Source organism: Prunus avium, chromosome 6, assembly GCF_965620075.1.
Source record: "Prunus avium chromosome 6, drPruAviu1.hap1.1, whole genome shotgun sequence".
NCBI lineage: Eukaryota > Viridiplantae > Streptophyta > Magnoliopsida > Rosales > Rosaceae > Prunus > Prunus avium.
This window is the reverse complement of record NC_142289.1, coordinates 119,977-138,949: the sequence shown is the minus strand read 5'-3', so window position 1 is coordinate 138,949 and position 18,973 is coordinate 119,977. Positions and strand designations below refer to the sequence as shown.

Here is an 18,973-nt window from a genome sequence, read left to right as displayed (position 1 = left end):
ATGCTCTAAACAAGGGATAAATTAGCTCATGTTTCCATAACCGCCCCCCTCCTCCCCCCACCCAGCCACAAAATGTAACGACGACCTGTAACTAAAGTGGCAGTGACGTAATTAGGTGGGAAATGACTGGTCCTTATCTAAAGGAGGCCAACTTTACCAATGACCTTCCCGTTTCTCTCTCCAGACATTTCATCGTTTGGTTGCGTGCGGCTGTCCTTCTCTCTTCTCTTCTCTTCTCTTCGTGTTGCTTTCTCCCTCTCTCCCACCAAGAGGTTGAATATAAAACTGAAACCAACTGAATAGCAACCAACTGAGTAGCAATTTAGCAAAGCTCTTTGGATTCTAGAGATAAATAAACAAGGCAACAAGTGAGAAAGAAAGAAAAGACAGCAGAATGGCTCTGAGTTTCAATTCCATGATGACTTTCCCATCTCACAACCTCCTTTCTAAGTCCCACAATCTCCGATCTCCAAAAATCTTCATGGCTTCTACTCTTCACTCTTCCGCTAAGTGAGTTTCTTTCACATTTTTTTTCCATTCATTTGTATCTTCTGTTTCGTTTTTGCATGACTGCCTATGTTGTATTACGCCCCTTCGCAAAATGCAAATGGGTCTCATCAAGAATGAATTTTTAGCCATTCTGTTGATCTGGAGTTTTTGGTTTTGTGCCAATGCAGTTGAATTTGGGGTTAACTTTATAAACATTATGCGTTTATTTTTATACTCTTCTATTTCTTTTTTCTTTTTTTTCTCATGGTGTTTTTTGAAGTTTGGGCTTTGCCACTCATTCATTTTGTTTTCAATTCGAGAAATGTCATGTAGTTACTGAGGTCGGTGACTATTCAAATTATGTTACTCTTATGTTTTCTTCTCTCTTCATTTAGCTCTGCATGTTGCGTTATGCTCTATGTAGTCCACGGGTTTTTATTTTATTTTTAATTTTAGTAGTTTTAGTTGTAAGTTTTTTTTGTTTGATTTTTTATGCTTAGTGTTCAATTTTTGCTTGTGAAGCACATACAGTTTACTTATGTCGATGATTAAATCTTCTTCCCTTATATTTTTCTTTTAAAAAATTCCTTTATTTTATAATTGATATTGAATTAAATTTTGTTTTGATCTCGCTGGGGTTGTCCTAAAAGAGAAAAGAAAATTGCTAGTTAGGTTTTCTGTTTGTCCTTTTCAATATGAAGGTATGCGTTTCTTATTTAACTATGTCTCACATCTGTTGAGAGTTAGGTCTGAATTTTTTGTGTTTAATTCTTTCTTTTGGAACTAGGTCCCGTGGTTATTGTAAAACTCGGTTCCCCTGTGTCTTCATTTTTTTGCAGTTTGATGTTTTATATTTTCAAACATTTATTTATTTGTTTATGTGTTTGAGTAATTATATAGCCCTTTTCTTCATATTCTTTCATAGTGATTACACTTGTTTGACTAACATGAATCTAGTTGGACACTTGGTATTCTTTTCCAACTAAATTCAGCTTCTTTTGTTTGTTTAATGTTTAAGTCGATGCATTATTCTTGTTTGTCAATTGTTTACTACAATGTAGTCTCCTGATTGTATGGATTTCTGTGTACCTCTCTATCTCTCTCTATTCATTTTCCTGTCTAGGACTTGTGTTTGACAATTATCACATGCGCTTGAATAATGCGATATTGTTCAAGTTTGTTGCCCCCACTTTTCCACTTGTCAAATGTGGTAGTGCCGTATTTGCGGACATGTTTAATAGTATTTTGATTGACAGTTGTTTTACATCCGCGAAATCTACATTTGTCTGTCCTCATGTTTTCAATTATAGCTGTGGCACTGTCAGCAACAATTAAAGTTTCTTTTGTTCAGTTTTAGTTTTGAATTTGGTAGCTGCCTGTATCTTTGACTTCTCTGTTCTTTATTCAATTGTGGATCATGATTTGTCTTTTGTTTCTTCATGAGCAGACTTTGTGGTTTTTGTACTCCAATACAATTTTTTTTTCTCTCTCCCTCTCTCTCCCTAAACCATGAATAGTATAATATGTATATATTTGATGTATGTGGTTTCCTAGGTATGTTTATCGAATTATGATGTAATTGATAGAATACCCTTATAAGTTAGTTATTTGGGGAATTAGAAAGCTTACTTAATGTTTGTTAGATTTGTCATTTGAAGTATATCATTTTAAGATCTTTTTCTGCTTGTTATAGAGAGAGGGAAAATTTGAAGAAGTCTTTTTTGCCTCCACGTGAGGTACATGTTCAAGTGAAACATTCACTGCCTCCTCAACAGATTGAGATCTTCAAATCATTAGAAGATTGGGCTGATAAGAACATCTTGGTACACCTAAAGCCTGTTGAGAAATGCTGGCAACCACAAGATTTTCTTCCAATGCCTGAATCAGATGGATTCTTTGATCAAGTTAAGGAGTTGAGGGAAAGAGCAAAGGAAATTCCTGATGATTATTTTGTTGTGCTGGTTGGAGATATGATCACTGAAGAAGCCCTACCAACTTATCAGACAATGCTTAATACCTTGGATGGAGTTCGGGATGAGACTGGTGCAAGCCTTACTTCCTGGGCAATATGGACCAGGGCCTGGACTGCTGAAGAGAACAGGCATGGTGACCTTCTAAACAAGTATCTTTATCTCTCGGGACGAGTAGATATGAAACAAATTGAAAAGACAATTCAATATCTTATTGGATCAGGAATGGTGAGATATTTGTTTGTTTGTTTTTCGGTTTTAATTATTTCCTTGATGATGATATTTTTTTGAGTCAATGCTTAGGAATTTGATATAATAGGAAAGCTCAAGGATTTATATCAATCTTTGAGGAATCTAAGTGCCGGAGTAAGGTGCAATTTCCTTTTTATCTTCTGTAGTTGGTCCTAAGTATAACACAATAGGAAAATGAGTGAAATTTTTTTAACAGTAAATGTTCTTAAATTTGTTTTGTTGCAGTCTAGTCTTTGGTGGTTCCCCCAAATTATGAATTCCTTCATGTCAAAATATGGCATGCTTTAATTTGTGGTGATGATTATGATCAGTAACTTGGACAAACTATTGTACAAACTACTGTCTGATATTATCTTGTTTTTATTTCAGCCTTATTATATCCTGCTTTTCAATTTTGTGTACTTTGTAGGATCCTAAAACAGAAAACAATCCCTACCTTGGTTTCATATATACTTCATTTCAAGAGAGGGCAACATTCATCTCCCATGGGAACACAGCCAGGCAAGCCAAAGAGCACGGGGACCTGAAATTGGCTCAGATATGTGGTACCATTGCCTCAGATGAAAAACGCCATGAAACTGCCTATACAAAGATTGTGGAAAAGCTCTTTGAGATTGATCCAGATGGCACTGTCTTGGCTTTAGCTGACATGATGAAGAAAAAAATATCAATGCCAGCCCACTTGATGTACGATGGTCAAGATGATAATCTTTTCAAACATTTCTCAGCTGTTGCCCAGCGGCTTGAAGTGTATACTGCTAGGGATTATGCTGATATTTTGGAGTTTTTGGTTGGAAGATGGAACATAGAGAAGTTGACGGGTCTTTCGGGTGAGGGATGTAAAGCGCAGGATTTTGTGTGTAGATTGCCGCCCAGAATTAGAAGGTTGGAGGAGAGGGCTCAGGGAAAGGCCAAACAATCATCCACTGTTCCAATCAGCTGGCTTTTTGGTAGAGAAGTAAAGGTTTAAGTAACTAGAAGAGTATTTTCGTTTTTCCTTTGGAATGTGTTTCTTCTGTATGCCCTTTCTATGGAATGGTGTGCTTAAATACTCTCTTTCACAAGTAATTTGTTGTTACATTTGTCAATTAATTTTTTCCCAATTCCGTAATTACGAATGAAATTATTGTGGATGAGTTAATAGAAAGAAATAAATTAATTGAAGGTAAAAAGAAAATAGAACAAAACTTACATATAACAGATGAAGAAAGTACATTTTTCCCGATCCTCACAACAAACAACTGAATTGAATCATCGAGTCAACGAATTACACACCAAACAAAATGTATATAATTTGATTTAATCAATAGAATAGAATGAAACGAAAGCAGCAGATAGAGATGGATATAATAATTGATTGAATGAATATTTAGACTTGGAATGGCCATGGCCAGTCCTTCAAGTCCTCCTCTTGTTGCACCTTGGAACTCCTCATAGCAGGAGAAGCAGTAGTAGTGCCTTGGACAGAGGCATAGTACTTGAGGAAAAAGGCGAGGGTCAAGACCACCCACTCCAAGCAAAAGATGACGACACTGAGGCCTCCAGCCAATTTGAGTATCACAGCGCCGTCCTCATCCCTCACGTACGACCTCAGCTCCCCAAGAAAGTCACCCGTTCTCGTGAAGATGAGCACTGACACTGACCCCTGAAATATTGCTGTCAGCACTGTGGCCACCATATGGGCTCCATACCACTTGCCCGACGTCGTCCCCGCGGAGGCTGCCGCGCATCCAGATATGGCCCCCCCAATTGTGAATATGTGGAGGAGGATGAGGAAGAAGCCGCACACTGAGGGGAGCAGCCGCAGAGATAGCGTGAGGAAGATGCAGCTGGAGGCCGCGCCTAGCAAAATGTAGTTGCACAACAGGAACACCTTATGGGTGTGGTACTGGGAACCAGACCTTGCTCCTCCTGCGCCGTTGGAAATATTCATCGACAGACCACCCATTTTTATACTCTACTTGAGATCCTTACTTTCCTCTGCTTCAACTACTAAATTTACCTTTACTACTCTGCTGGGATTTGGAAGCTCTGATCAGAAATTAAAATGGTGGCTTTTGGAATTTGCAGGTATGTGTGAACCTGATTTTGAGAGAGAGAGAGAGAGAGAGAGAGAGAGAGAGAGAGAGAGAGAGAGAGAGAGAGGAATGTGATTCAGATTGTGGGTGAAGATACATGTATATATAGATATATAAATATGAAGGAGTGCAGTACTCAAAAGGGCAGCGAGGCCTTAGGCCTAACGGTCATTTTTCCTTTTGCTGTGAAGTGTGTGCTGTGTGAGGGTCAGAATATGACCGTTAGAGTTGGGACCCAACCCCAACCCCACATTAGCATATAAATAGCAAGCTGTTGTAACGGCTAGTTAATTAATTTTGCTTTTAGTAATTAATTAGGACAAGTCACCCACTCACAGTCCCAGTAGGAGGAGGAGGAGCGAGTGCTTTCCGTTTTCTTATTTCTTTTTCTTTTGGTTGGTGGCATACATTTGATTTTAAAAAAATTTGAATTTTGTTGGTGGCATACATTTGATTTAAGTTGAGGCCAATGCCCCAACCAAACGAACAAACTGAACAGGGCCTATTCACTAAATTAAAGCCCAAATCAAGTGAAAGACAAAAACAGCTTCACGCACGCTCCTCCCTATTACTATTAGATCTGATCTGGCCCAAACCAAGGTCTAAAATATCGAGAGTTTCGGAAATATTGGTGGTCCAAAAACACGGATATATCAATAGAAATATTGAGAAAATATCGATATCGATAAAAATTGAATAAAAATCACGGAAATTGTGAGAAAAACTTTGAAATTTTTATTGAAACTTTAGAGGATGTTTATTTAGTCAATTGTCTATTATTTTATCACAAAAAATGAAATAAAATGCATGTCATGGTGGGTTTGAATGATTTAAATTGATTATGTAGCGACCTAACAAGCACTGTATCTTTAGAAAATATGTAGTAATTGGTGAAAAAAAAATTAAACACACCATAATTTCTTAGTTATAATAATTTAATATATGCTTAACAAAAAAAACATAAAAATAAAATATATGAGTAACTTAGTACCACATAGAAAGAATTCATATTAAAGTTAAAACTTAGTATCACATAAAATGAACAATATTAAAACTCAATAGTGAATAATAATACAACTCCATAATATATAACCAAAAAAAAAAAAAACAACTCCATAATAAAATAATAAATAACATTAAACATATGCCTAAATTTATCCTTAGGGAATTTTTTTTATATGAAAATTTATCCTATATAATATTAGCTTGTAGAAATTTTAAAGACCATATAAATATTACACGTCGTAGCTTTATTAACAAACTCATCCACAACATGTTAAATAAGGCTCAGTAGGTGGATGGGAAAGAGAGGGGTTTGAATCCCCTTGTGTGCAAGAGCGCGATTTCTCAACAATTTTCATTTATTTTTCAATTTCATATCGCATATGTTGCCTAAATATTGCATGAGCGAGTAGGAAATTATCGCCTCTGACATTATCGCAATAATATTGACGATATTTAAGTGGATATGTGCTAAAATAGATCCCATTAAAAAAAAAATGATATATTTAAGACTGGCCAAACTCACACTCAAAAACAACCAACAACCTCCAAAGTGATGGAGTCGTTCTATGGTGAGGGTACAATATATGGGTCATAGATGTGGACCTTCATATTAGCCACATGATTCATCCAAATAGTAACTTCACTTAAATTTAATGAAATAATCATATGATTAATATGAAGGTCCACATGAGAAGTCCATATGTGACATCCTCATTATAGAATTTCGCCAAGGGGATGATAATTGTTGCTTTGCATAATGATAATTGATAATACATTTGCGTGCCATCGATCTAACAAGCTAATCAAACTAATCCATTATATATACTCTCTTTTTGTTCAATCTAATCAAAATAATCCAAGTTTATTTTTCTTGATGATGCAATAATGTTATATGTTTATTAATTAATAATATATATTTATATACAGTCCCCTTCTATTTAGGGATCTGTTAAATAATTTTATTTGAGGGACATCCTTTAAGGTACCCTACGAATTTTTTTTTTCAACGATCCAAACCATCCATTTTTTAAGTCTACATTCATAGATCATCCTTGCAAAAAATTAGACAAATCGGAAATCGTTTCGACATCCAATTGTATCATACAAAATCAATGAACACGGTGCTTCAATAAAGTACTAAAATTTCAATAACACAATGGCTTATTTATGTACATGCCCCCTGTGCTTTCAAACTTGTCTCATATTACCACCTAGGCTTTGAAACGTCTCAAAATACCCCCCACACTTTTAAAAACCGTCTCACGTTACCCATTCCATCAGTATTATAGACGTTCTGTTATGTGCTTTGGACCCCACTTCGTTTTAATCCTTAACATTGGAGAATAAGGGTTTTTTCAGCTTCAGAAAATGGGAAAGGGGGTATTTGGGTGAGAAGGGGAAATTTGGATGGAAAACCAAAAGAAGATGAGAGCAAAGAGAAAGATGATGACTCTGTAGAAGTTGAATATAAGATGTGGGAGAGCTGCAAGATTGAAAAGAAGGAATTCTCGTCGGAGAGGGAACAAGAGTAGGAATCCTTTGAAGAGGAAGTGGACTCAAAGGTTGGGGGTGGTGAGGATTAATGGAGTTACTTCAACCCAAAGCATTGATGATGGCAGAATCTTTCCATCAAAGCAGCAGCAGCAACAGAAGAAGAAGAAGCCTTTACTCTGCAAGTTTGGAAGTCTACTCAAGAAGAAGAGCACAAGCAACCATAAGTAGAGAGACCAGTTTTGCCCAACTTGTGCCCAACTATTTGTTCTTTGTAGTTTGTATCTTCAAGGCGAAGGATTAGGAATTGGGTATAGATTACAAGCTGCAGTAGCAGCAACCCAGCCCAAACAGTGATTTCTTCTCATGATTCTCCCGAAATTCGAACCCCACCTCAGATTTTGATAAGCCCTAGCCTTTTTCTCCAAATTTCCCCTTCTCACCCAAATACCCTCTTTCGCCTTTTCTGAAGCTGAAAAAACCCTTATTCTCCAATGTTAAGGATTAAGAAGAAGTGGGGCCCAAAACACGTAATGGAACGTCTATAATACTGACGGAATGGGTAATGTGAGACGGTTTTTAAAAGTGTGGGGGGAATTTTGAGATGTTTCCAAGCACATGTGGTAATCTGAGACAAGTTTGAAAGCACAGGGGGCATGTACATAAATAAGCCTAACACAATTAAGTGGTCAAACGATATTGGATTCAAGTGATTTTTTGTAAAGATGATCTTTGAATGATTATCTAAAATATAAACAGTTTGAATTAGTTAAATCAATGCAAAGTGGGTCCTACAATGGTGTCTCTCAAATAAACTAATTTGAGGGATCCCTCAATAGAAGGTCTCTGTGTATATATAATTTGGTTTCGGGTGCAAATTACAAATTACAATACAAGGGTTTGGATTGGACCTCAATTTGGTGGGTTTGGCGTGGAAATGTTTGGACCCAAACCGAAATCAACCAATGGCCTGGAAATGGAACCCAAGTCAGCTCATGCTGCCTGCCTCCGAACGCGGTCAAGTGTAGAACGAGCCCAGAGTTTTCCAATCAATCAGAGAGAGCAGAGCAGACAGAGGGTATTATTACACAATTACCACCACACGCACGCTCTCGGCTTGGTCCGTTAGTCAGAATCGCAGAGGCAGGCAGAACGATGTCGTTGCAGAACGGCTCGGAGAATCATCACCCTCACCCAGAAGAAGAAAAAGAAAAGGAGAAAGAACAGCAACGGCAGCAGCAATCGGGTGCGTGCAATCAAATTTTGGCAAAATTATTATGTCTTTGATTTGATTTGATGATGATTAGACCAAAAGCCCTGTTGTAACCTGTATAAATAAATAAATAAATAAATATATATATATATATATATATATATATATATTTATATATGTGTGTGTGTATGTAAAATGCAAGAAAGAAAAGGTTCTGGAAATTTGATTTTTGATATTTGATTCTTGCTTGCTTGCTTACAGGCTCGGAACAGAAAAGTTTGGGGATGGAAGGGCAGCCTGAAACGTTGAGTGAAGTAGGATGGTTCATTCTTGGTGAAAATCAACAACATGTTGGTCCATACGCATTTTCAGAGTTGCGTGGTGAGTTTGCTTGCCCTCCCTTTATATTAGAATGTAGATAGGATGAATGAATATCAATTTGGTTCCATCTATTGTCTGGAATTCACTTGATTACTATGTTATGTTGAATAAAGAAATTAAATTTCAGTTAATCTTATGCACGCTCTTTGCTCTTCCTTCCTAAAATTAAATTTACTGGCGCATTGTTTTGTTCTTCTGAATTTCAGCTCTACTGGTAATCTGATAGAGTACTCTTTCAGTTTCAGAACTATTGTTCCATCATCTCTATCATGTTCGATTTCACTTCTACTTTGCTTATTTACTTCGCCTGGACAGAGCATTTCTTAAATGGGTACCTCACCCACACTACACTTGTCTGGGCCCAAGGAAGAAGCGCATGGCAGTCACTGTCCTCAATTCCCGGTTTGATCACAGGAATATTGCGCCATGACGAAGAACCTCAGTTTTCAAACGCAGGTCAATTGAATGCTTCTCTCTTTTTCTTTTTTCTTTTTTCCTTTTGGGAATTGTGACTACCAGTCCCATGAATTATACAAGGTCTAACAATTTTGTTTCTCTTCTTCTCCAGTGCCCCCTTCTGATGATGACGACGACTTTGAGAAATGGCGGAAGCAGCTTGGTGAAGCAGAAGCAGATAGTGACAGACCTTTGACGCCACCAGAGGGTGAGGAAGAATTCACCGATGACGATGGGACTAAATACAAGTGGGATCGCGGTCTTAGGGCTTGGGTTCCTCAGGTTGGTTCATGGAGATATAATATGCCTTTGCTTTCATTTGTTCATGGTTTCTGCCAAGTTTTAGAGGTTTAGTTAATTTTTTTCAGTGGTTTTGTTAAAGGTTAATTGGAATTGATATACTTAGACACGTTAATTTATTTAAGTCACTTTTAATTCTTATTATGCCTCCAGATTCACAATCCCCTGTGAATATAAATGATTTCCTTTATCGAATCTTGAATCTTAACTCAACTTTAAGACATTCATTGCCATCTACATGTTACATGGGGAATGAATCATTAAATCAGATGGGGGTTATCATGACTGCACCTGCTCTCATGAGCTCTTCCATTAGATGGAATGTGTCAGATACGCATATGACCCAGTGCCCTGGTCAGAGAGTCGGCACAGTTCCTTGGTCAGAATAACTCCTAGCAAAGAGAGGCAAACTCTGACTTTCATACGAGCTTCATTTGACTGAATCTCTTATATCATAATTTGGTGATTTCATTCTTATAATATCTATCAGATGTTTGGATTGTGCAATAGATTTCATGTTACATTCACCAAAACATATGGGTATTTGTAGTTCTAGGCTCAAAGGTAGACAAGTACCCGAAATCCTGGTAAAATGTTCTCTCTTCTTCCAAATTTTATTGGTGTTGGGTTTTGTTTTCTTCCTATTCAAAATACGTTTGTGCACTCTTAGGCTGTACGAAACACAGCTTATTTCTTCTCCGAAAACAAATCTCTCACTTGGAGGGCCATAAGGATGCTTGTGACTCATAAAAATAACAGTATATCTATGGGTTTTTTCCCCGAGTCTCAAGTCAGATACATTGATAATTGGTAGGCTTTGACTACCATTCAGTTTTTCTTGCCAAAGTTGGTGCTCCACTTTATCTTCCTGGAGGAAGATAGGTGGTGAGATAGTGAAAATAGGCTGAATTGAAATTAACACGAGCAAGAGTAATAAGGATATCCACATTTTGCATCTAAAAGTGACATGCTTCTGTTTTATCTCTTTTCTTTGCTAGTATTTGCTATGTGGTTGAAGTCCTATCTTTATGTAAGTTTGGATATTTACATAATATTTTATGGAGAATAATTTGTTCATTAACCTAGTAAAGGAACACCATAATATGTTAACCTCGCAAGTAAATCAAATTGCTCATGTTTTGGCCCTCAGCCATCATAAGTTGTCTCACTTGTTTTTATTGAATGTATATTTGACTGATTTAATGCCTAATAGGATAGCACGTTTGGGGTAGAAGAGATGACTTTCTTGCAAGAAGAGGAAGTTTTTCCGGCTGTCAATTTTTCTGAGGTCTCTGCAGGGGAAGAGGTTAATGCACCTGGAAACGCTTCTGGTCCCTCTAAAGAGGAAGACGCTAACGGTAGCAGTGAGGTAGAAGAAGGAGATCAAAGTTCTAAGAGAAAATTGTCAGATAAGGAAGCTAACAAGAAGGTTTGCTCCTTTTATATTGTTCTTCTGCTTTTGTTGATGGTGTACCATTTATTGATTAAAGTCTATTATATCAAAGGCTATTGTTCTGATGGACTCTGATTGGATCCTATTAATAGATTAGTTATGCTAGTCTGGGCTTGAAATTTCTGTGTATAGAATTTATGAAGCAGTACTGGTTTACTCCCCTTCTGTCTTGTTTCGTTATATTTTGCAGGAAGCTAATAAACCTCCTGATAGTTGGTTTGAGTTAAAGGTTAATACACATGTTTATGTGACTGGATTGCCGGATGATGTAACGGTTGACGAAGTAAGTCACTGTCATTATTTCATCCTCACTATTTTTGTGGCACAATACTAATTTAGGGATATTTGGCAGGTGGTGGAGGTGTTTACCAAGTGTGGAATTATAAAGGAGGTAGGAATTTGTTACATGTTATAGACAATTTACTTTGCATGCCATGATTTCCCAATATTTGAGTATGGTTATGCTGTGCTATACATTGACAATATAGGTCATTAATTATTATCAATTTTTCCTTCCCGAGATGAGGGATAATAAAATAAACATTTGACTTTTTCTAGAATGGTGAGAACAAATAACTCATCTCATCATGTAGTTCTACTAAGCTTCCTTTTTTGTGTGTGGATACAGTTCATGTTGTTAATTTGTTGAGTACTACTGTTTTCGAAGATGGTTCAATGATGCTTAGAAGTGAGCTCATGATTGAGGAACTTTTTTTATAATGAAAACTTTGAAGATGCATAGTACTTATCAGAGACTGAACTGAAGAAGCTAATACTCCTTTTGTTTCCATAAATTTATCAAATTCTCAGAGTCTTGCTTAGAGTTATTGTTTGATTAATAGGGCTTTAACTAATACAACTGAGTACTGTTTGCCATGGTATACTGCAAAGTGACCTTGTTTTCCCATCATGAGACTGTGTGAAACATTATACTTTGTAATCCTTGTTGCACGTCTCCCACACTCTGTACTATGATATAATAATTATCTTCTCATACTGCGTATCTTATAAACATTCAGGATCCTGAAACAAAAAAGCCACGTGTGAAGCTGTATGTTGACAAAGAGACCGGAAAGAAAAAGGGAGATGCACTTGTTACATATCTGAAGGTAAGAATGTTTTTAATTGCTTTTGCTGTCTCCGTGATTGTAATATGTCATATATGGGTACTTAATTGTGTGTGTGTGTGTGTGTACTGTAGGAACCGTCGGTTGTTTTGGCTACCCAAATTTTGGATGGAACACCTCTACGTCCTGGTGGCAAGATTCTTATGTCGGTCACCCAAGCTAAGTTTCAGCAGAAAGGTAACTGTTGGGATCCAGACACTTCATACAAATGAGGGAACTACTTTAGAAACCTTATCTAAACAGTTTTATAAAAATTATAGCATGCCTTAGATTAGAGGCCAGTCGCCCCATCAAATTTAATAAATCAAATTTGCTGATAAACTAATTGTAGATATGGGTGAGATGTTAATGGTCATACACATGTATGTTTTTTCTCTATCAAATAAGGGGCCACGTAATTTACTATTTAAACTTTGGGCCTGGGAGAGGGGTCGTAAGCCCCTTAGCCTACTGAGGGTGCCTGTTAAGGTCTGTGTTTTTTAATTTATGAGCTGCCGTTATGTATGCAGGGGATAAATTTGTTGCCAAACAAGCAGACAACAAGAGGAAAAAGAAACTGAAGAAGGTGGAAGAGAAGATGCTTGGCTGGGGTAGGTTCTTATCTTATACGAGGCTTCTTGAAACAAATATATTTATTTCAGGAATGCAATATCTTATATAATATGCAGTCATGTTGAAATTATCTAATCTTGTTTCCATATGTAGTATGTATAGCTTCTACAGCTAGTTGTCTACAATATAGAGATTTGTCTACATCAATCGTTTTAGATTTCAAATTACCTTTTCTTCTGCTCGAGTTGTGTTCATTGTTTTAATCATAAGGAAATGTATTTGGATCATATGCGCATGCCTACACTTCACAAGTAGTTTCTGGTCGTTTTGGAGTTTTACAGTGAAGAATAGTGTGAATCTATGAATTGTATGTCTGTGGATCATATGCATATGCCATATTCATCACAAGCGGCTGGACATTTTCTATATTTGTTCATATGCAGTGTTTTCTATTTCAATTTTTATTATGGATGACCTTATTTGTTCTGAATAGTGAGATCACATTTTCTCCGTATGGAACAGGTGGCCGTGATGATGCAAAGGTGTCAATTGCCACTACTGTTATTCTTCGTTACATGTTCACTCCTGCTGAAATGAGGGTAGGTTCATATAACTAATTAACGAATTATACATCATTGGAAAACTTGTCTTTTCTCTGCGTAACAAGTCTTAATGGATCAATGTTTTGGTGCTGCTTACTTGCATGCACAACCTTTTCAGTATATGCCTTTTTACTACTTCATGTAGAGCTATTATGGACCTTATTGTCATTATAAATTTTCATGTACTCATATTTTCACAAATGAAATGGATGGTTCCTGTCTGAGCTTCTTATAGAAGGAGAAGGCTGTTTTGCCATTTACTGATCCTTGTCTGGTTGCTGAGTACCTTTCTCTTAATGTTTACAGGCAGATGAAAATTTATGTTCAGAATTAAAGGCAGATGTTGAGGAGGAATGTCTGAAGCTTGGTCCGGTGGACTCGGTGAAGGTAAGATAGCTTCTATGGAAATGTTGGGCATCTCTCTCTCTCTCTCTCTCTCTCTGTGAGCCTTTTAATTTAATGTCACAATTCCTATGGAGTTTTGTCTGGGGAGTTTGCAAGGATGTTTGATTTGAAGAATTGTATCCAGAATTTCTTCATGATATATGGGTGTGCATGCATATCTATGTATGTTCTTTGTTCTTTTCCTTTCCTAATTTCCTCAGGTTTCTGTTTTGTTTGTTTGTAGGTTTGCGAGAATCATCCCCAGGGAGTTGTTTTGGTCAGATTTAAGGATAGGAATGATGCTCAAAAGTGCATAGAGTTGATGAATGGAAGATGGTAATTGATATGCTGTGTTTAGTAATTTAAAATTGCTGCTATTGTAAGGTTGGGTCGAAATCACTAACCTACTACCTCACTGAATGGAGCTGCTCAGAACTTATTGCCTTTTTGTTCTGCATTTGATTATTACTATTCTGTCAATTTAGGTTTGGCGGCAGGCAGATACATGCAAGCGAGGATGATGGTTTAATTAACCATGCTTTGGTCCGTAATCTGGATGATGATACTGCACGGCTAGAGCAGTTTGGCACCGAACTCGAAGCTGAATGAGTTTATATGCTATAATATGTTATTCATACATCTTGATTAGTGCTCCTTGTAAAAAAATTCAGCAGCCGATGATCTTTTTAATTATTACTGTTGGTAGCGACTGTTACGTGGTTTTAAGAATTTGAGCAGGCCATATATGAAGAACCTTTAGTCGGATCTTGTAGGTTGAAATGTTCCTTTAGTGCTTAGAAAAAAGAAGCATTTTTGTAATCGTAAGTAATGTATATCCTGTCTGAGTACTTTGTTAGTAACCTGGATACCCTGTTGGTTGCCAATTTTCGTTGAAATTCTTGTTTCATTGTTCGGGTTCTATCTACCTCCCTCATGCACCGAAGCCCTAGATCGCCAGCCTTCAGAACGGGACCTAAGAGCAATTCCAGCAGCAAGGCTGGGGCGCGGGGTGGGGGGTGGTTTGGGCCAAAAAAGTGATTCCAGCAACAGAGGCTAGCCTGGGCAAAATGTGGACCCCAGCAAACTGGGCTGGCCCTCGGGGGAGGTTGGCTTGACTTGGAGCCCGAGGTTTGGATGACATCAGTGTGCTACAGTGCTGCTCATAGCCAGCAGCCACGTGGTGTCGTCTGGGCTCTCCGATTGGATTTTTTCCTCCAATTCAACGGCAGCGAATTTTTGTGCAATAAAATAATGAAAAAAATTTGAATTTTTTTATTTATAAAAAAACCCAAAAATTAATGAATTTTTTTTTCTATAAATACCAACCAATACTCTTCACTTTTAACACCAAATCCTCATATATTTTCGTCTCCTTCAACTATTATTCACTTTCGTTGACAAAAAAAAAAATATTATTCACTTTCTATTTAATATTTTTTTCACTTTCAAGTTTTATTTTTCCGAAATCTTATTCGAAATTTTTTTCCGATTATGAGATATGAATTTAATAATAAAGATTGACACGTACGAACCCAAAAATTTAATCCGAAAATATTATCCAAATTAATTATTTAAGTAAAAAAATATGTGAAAAAAACAAAAAAAATGAATACTATTTGCCCTTTGCTATGGCAATTGGTGGAAACACACATTGCTTTTTTTAAGGGCAGTCACTATTCATGTAAATAGTGGTTGCCCTAGCTCCCCCCTTTGCCATGCTCCCCCCTTGCCATGGCAAAGGGCAAACTGCTGGAAGTACTCTAAAACTTTCCTTTTAAAGCCTTGGGTGCGGTACGGGAACATCAAATTAAATGGTATTAATGTTTGTTGTTTTTTCTCTTTATACAAAGCGATATGGGAGAGAGGGACAATCAAATCTAGGATGCAAGGGTAAATGTTTTTAACTAATTGAGTTACAACTTGATTGTTTGTCTACATTGCAACTTTCAATTAAAGAAAAAAAACATTTAAGTCTAGGCTGGGTTGGCTGTATTCTACAGGCCCCTCCACATAAATACTTGTCCCAAACTTATAGGATTTAATTGTTCGGGCTTTGTGCCTTTATGTGGGCATTGTGCCTTTGGTGAGTTTTATGAATGTAGTCTTTTTTATTAGTATTTTTGTGTGACAAAGTTAGGAACAGGGACTCGGGGAGTGAAGAAACTTATACACACAGATATTGTGGGGGCTTGAACTCATGAGATCACTTGGGAGCACCCCAAAAATATGGGACAATCCAACTGACACACTCATTGGTTTTATGAATGTAGTTGGCTCTATTCCTTTTTGTGTTGCATTTAATTGAACTCATATTTTGAGTTCACTTTTGTGTAATTGGCTTTGGCCTTTTAATTAAAGAAACTTGATCCTGACAAAATAAAATAAAATTGAGTAATGATTTAATTGTTCTCTTGGGCATTTACTCGGGCAATGATGAAAATAGAAAGAGGACAAATGAATGCATTTTAAATTTTATTTTCTCCGTTTGAAATAAACTATTTTGGAAATTTAGTGTTTTTTAGTTTTATTTGTAATTTTCAAAATACATTTATTTTTTTTCAATTCAACTTGTTATAGTTTTAGTATTTTAAAATGATATAGTTTTTTTTTTTTGGTTCATGTGATTGATAACTTAGTCTATAATTGATTGCAGATGGAGTAACTTAACACCGTGTTTGGTGACTAGGACTGGATTGGACTATTTTAATTAAAATTGACAAGAATCCTAGTTGTTGTTTGGTGCGTTGGGATTGAACTTGTTAAAATGAATAAGAGTCCAACATATTGTGTTTTACAAGTCCCACATAGAGGGATGAAACTCATAAGGACTCGCTTGAACTCAACTCCAGTCCAATCCAAACCGGACCACAAAAGGTACTACCATACTAGGGATGAAAGACATTTCACCTATAAACAAATTGTATTGATACATCAAAAAATTTCCATTAATGAAAGATGTAAATCCATTGGAAAATCAAAAATACGCATGTATGATAAATTGATAAGTCGAGCATTCCCAACCCACCAAGTGAAACCAATGGTTTCGATGGGGCCCACTAAGAAACGCCATCCCATTTAACTCCTACAATTAAATTACTTGGCCAACAACCCACGAAAAGAGATGATTTTTCCTCAACGACGAGGAACATGTATTAAGGTGTACATGCGACTCGACGAGAAGGAAGAGCTCTTCTTAAAGTGGGTTTTTATGATCGGATAAAGAATATAAAATAAATAAATCAATCAAATCTGGAAGATTTGAGTGGGGTTGCTAGACCTAGAAATTTGATTACGTAGTTTTTTTTTTTTGCTTCTGAGCTTCGGCTCCCTTAGGCCATCTCCAATAGTGGAAAGGGCCAAATGTCAAATTTTGGCAATATAGTCTGGATGGAGCCCCCAGCGCATGTACAGGGCCATGCAAAATATCAATCCAGTCAATATCTTGGGTGGAATAGCAGTACACGTTTTTCCTGGACTGAAATTTGGTGGAGCCCACTCACACAACCCACTTCCCTATGTGCAAAGTTAATTTTGTGGACCCATTAGAGTTAAACTATTTTAAAACTATTTAATAAAGTTACAAACTCAAATTTTGAGTTCGGAGGGTTGGGGAAAAAAAACAGTTTGAATCTGGGCAAAACATGAATAGTTGTATTTTGAAGGGTGAAAATTTGGGTTTAGCCCCTTTAGCGTTGGATGGATATGGCCTTAAGCCATCTCCAACCAATGAGGCCAAACCTAAAATATCCCAAATTTTAGCCCATTTCCTCTCCCAACTCAAGAAAATCAATGGGCCAAACTTTAATCCAAATACCAATCAAGCTATTGCTTGGACTGGATTTTTTTTTTGGTGGAGCCCACGTAGGATGACGTAGCCCATGTGCAGTTGCAGACTTTGTCACGCACTTATGATGTCCAACGGCAACAATTCAAACATCCCTTATATATATATATATATTCCAATAGTAACCCAAATCAATGATTTAGATTAAATCCATACTATTTTAACGATAAAAAAAAAATCCAACGGTTGAAATTTAAATCCAACAGTCAAAATAATATTTTAAATTAATATAAATCAAATCCAACCCCAAAACTCACTCCAAACTCTATAAATACCCACTCATTTCTCAAATAATCCATCAAAATTTATATTTTTGGAATTTCAATTTTTTAAGGTTAAATTGTTCAAAAAAAATTAATTATGAAGTTATTTAAAAAGATTAAATGAAGAAAAGTTATTCATTTAAAAAAAATTAGACTTAAATAATTCTTAAACAATTTAATAAAGTTGCGGACTTAAAATTTGAGTTTGAAGGGTTGGGGGAAAAAACGGTTTGAGTCTAGGCAAATCCCAAATAGTTACTTTTTGGAGGGGGAAAATTTGGGTTCAGCCCCAAATGGGTTGGAGAAGGCCTTAGAACAAAACAAAAAAGTAAAAAGAATCAAATCTGTGAGTCGCCTAAAAATGAGGGGAGGAAAGTGAAACTTGAGTGAAAATATAGGGAGAAAAATAATTAAGCCTTTTTTTTAATGTAAAATAATAATAATAAGGGTTTTTAAATGTAGAGGTCCCTGAACTTTACCTTGAGTTGTGATTGGGTCCCTGAACTTTTTTTTGAGACAATTAGGTTATCCAACTTTCTCATCCGTTTCAATTGAGTCCTTCCGTCAATTTGGTTGTTAATTTGAGGGCTAAAACCGTCCATTTTAATTAAAATATTTAAAAATTTAAAAATTAAAGGAAAAAAACTGAAAAAGTGAAAGAAAAAAAATATTAAATTAAAATAATAAATAAATAAATAAACTTAAAAATAAAAAATCCAAATCCAAATCCCTCTCTCTCTCTTTCGCTCTGTCTCTCTTTCTCTCCCGCAAACCATTCCCCCTCCTCCTTATCCCACCACCTCAAAACCCAGATCCCAACCCAACCTGCAACCCACCCCCCATCTCCCAACTCGCAAAACCCACCCACAACCCCACCCCACCCCAAGATGCAAAGTGTTCGAATTTTTTTTTTCTTTTTCAATTTTTGAATTTGCAGAGAGAGAGAGAGAGAGAGAGAGAGATAGAGAGAGGATTTGGAAGGGTCTCAGGTGAGGCTGGGGTGGATCTCGAGTGGGGACGAGGGTGGTAGTACAGTGGCGTTAGGTTGGGGGTTTCTGAGTTTTGGGGTCACTGAAGGCTTTCTCTCTCGAAGTAGGGGTAGTGGCGGGTGTG

At 36.7% G+C, this 18,973-nt stretch overlaps 3 protein-coding genes across 4 annotated transcripts; 2 read left to right on the top strand and 1 right to left on the bottom strand.

The window, feature by feature from the left end:
* The first annotated feature begins 37 nt into the window (after positions 1–37).
* Positions 38–3,822, top strand: LOC110768220 (stearoyl-[acyl-carrier-protein] 9-desaturase, chloroplastic-like). Its single transcript, XM_021971921.2, has 3 exons — positions 38–510; positions 2,183–2,687; positions 3,121–3,822. The coding sequence occupies exons 1-3, from the start codon at positions 395–397 to the stop codon at positions 3,679–3,681; spliced, it is 1,182 nt and encodes a 393-aa protein (XP_021827613.2). The 5' UTR covers positions 38–394; the 3' UTR covers positions 3,682–3,822.
* A 55-nt stretch (positions 3,823–3,877) lies between these two features.
* LOC110768221 (uncharacterized) lies at positions 3,878–4,853 on the bottom strand. Its single transcript, XM_021971922.2, has one exon. The coding sequence runs from the start codon at positions 4,657–4,659 to the stop codon at positions 4,081–4,083; it is 579 nt and encodes a 192-aa protein (XP_021827614.1). The 5' UTR covers positions 4,660–4,853; the 3' UTR covers positions 3,878–4,080.
* A 3,398-nt stretch (positions 4,854–8,251) lies between these two features.
* On the top strand, positions 8,252–14,660 carry ELF9 (RNA binding (RRM/RBD/RNP motifs) family protein). Of its 2 annotated transcripts, none has more exons than XM_088255610.1 (14): positions 8,252–8,531; positions 8,760–8,879; positions 9,119–9,335; positions 9,448–9,617; positions 10,849–11,064; positions 11,279–11,371; positions 11,441–11,479; positions 12,108–12,197; positions 12,290–12,392; positions 12,725–12,805; positions 13,290–13,366; positions 13,676–13,756; positions 13,998–14,089; positions 14,239–14,660. In XM_088255610.1, the coding sequence occupies exons 2-14, from the start codon at positions 8,847–8,849 to the stop codon at positions 14,360–14,362; spliced, it is 1,416 nt and encodes a 471-aa protein (XP_088111736.1). In that variant the 5' UTR covers positions 8,252–8,531; positions 8,760–8,846; the 3' UTR covers positions 14,363–14,660. The 2 variants fall into 2 exon arrangements, with proteins under 2 accessions (XP_088111736.1, XP_088111735.1); XM_088255609.1 differs by having other exon boundaries at positions 8,257–8,531; positions 9,195–9,335.
* The last annotated feature ends 4,313 nt before the right edge of the window (positions 14,661–18,973 follow it).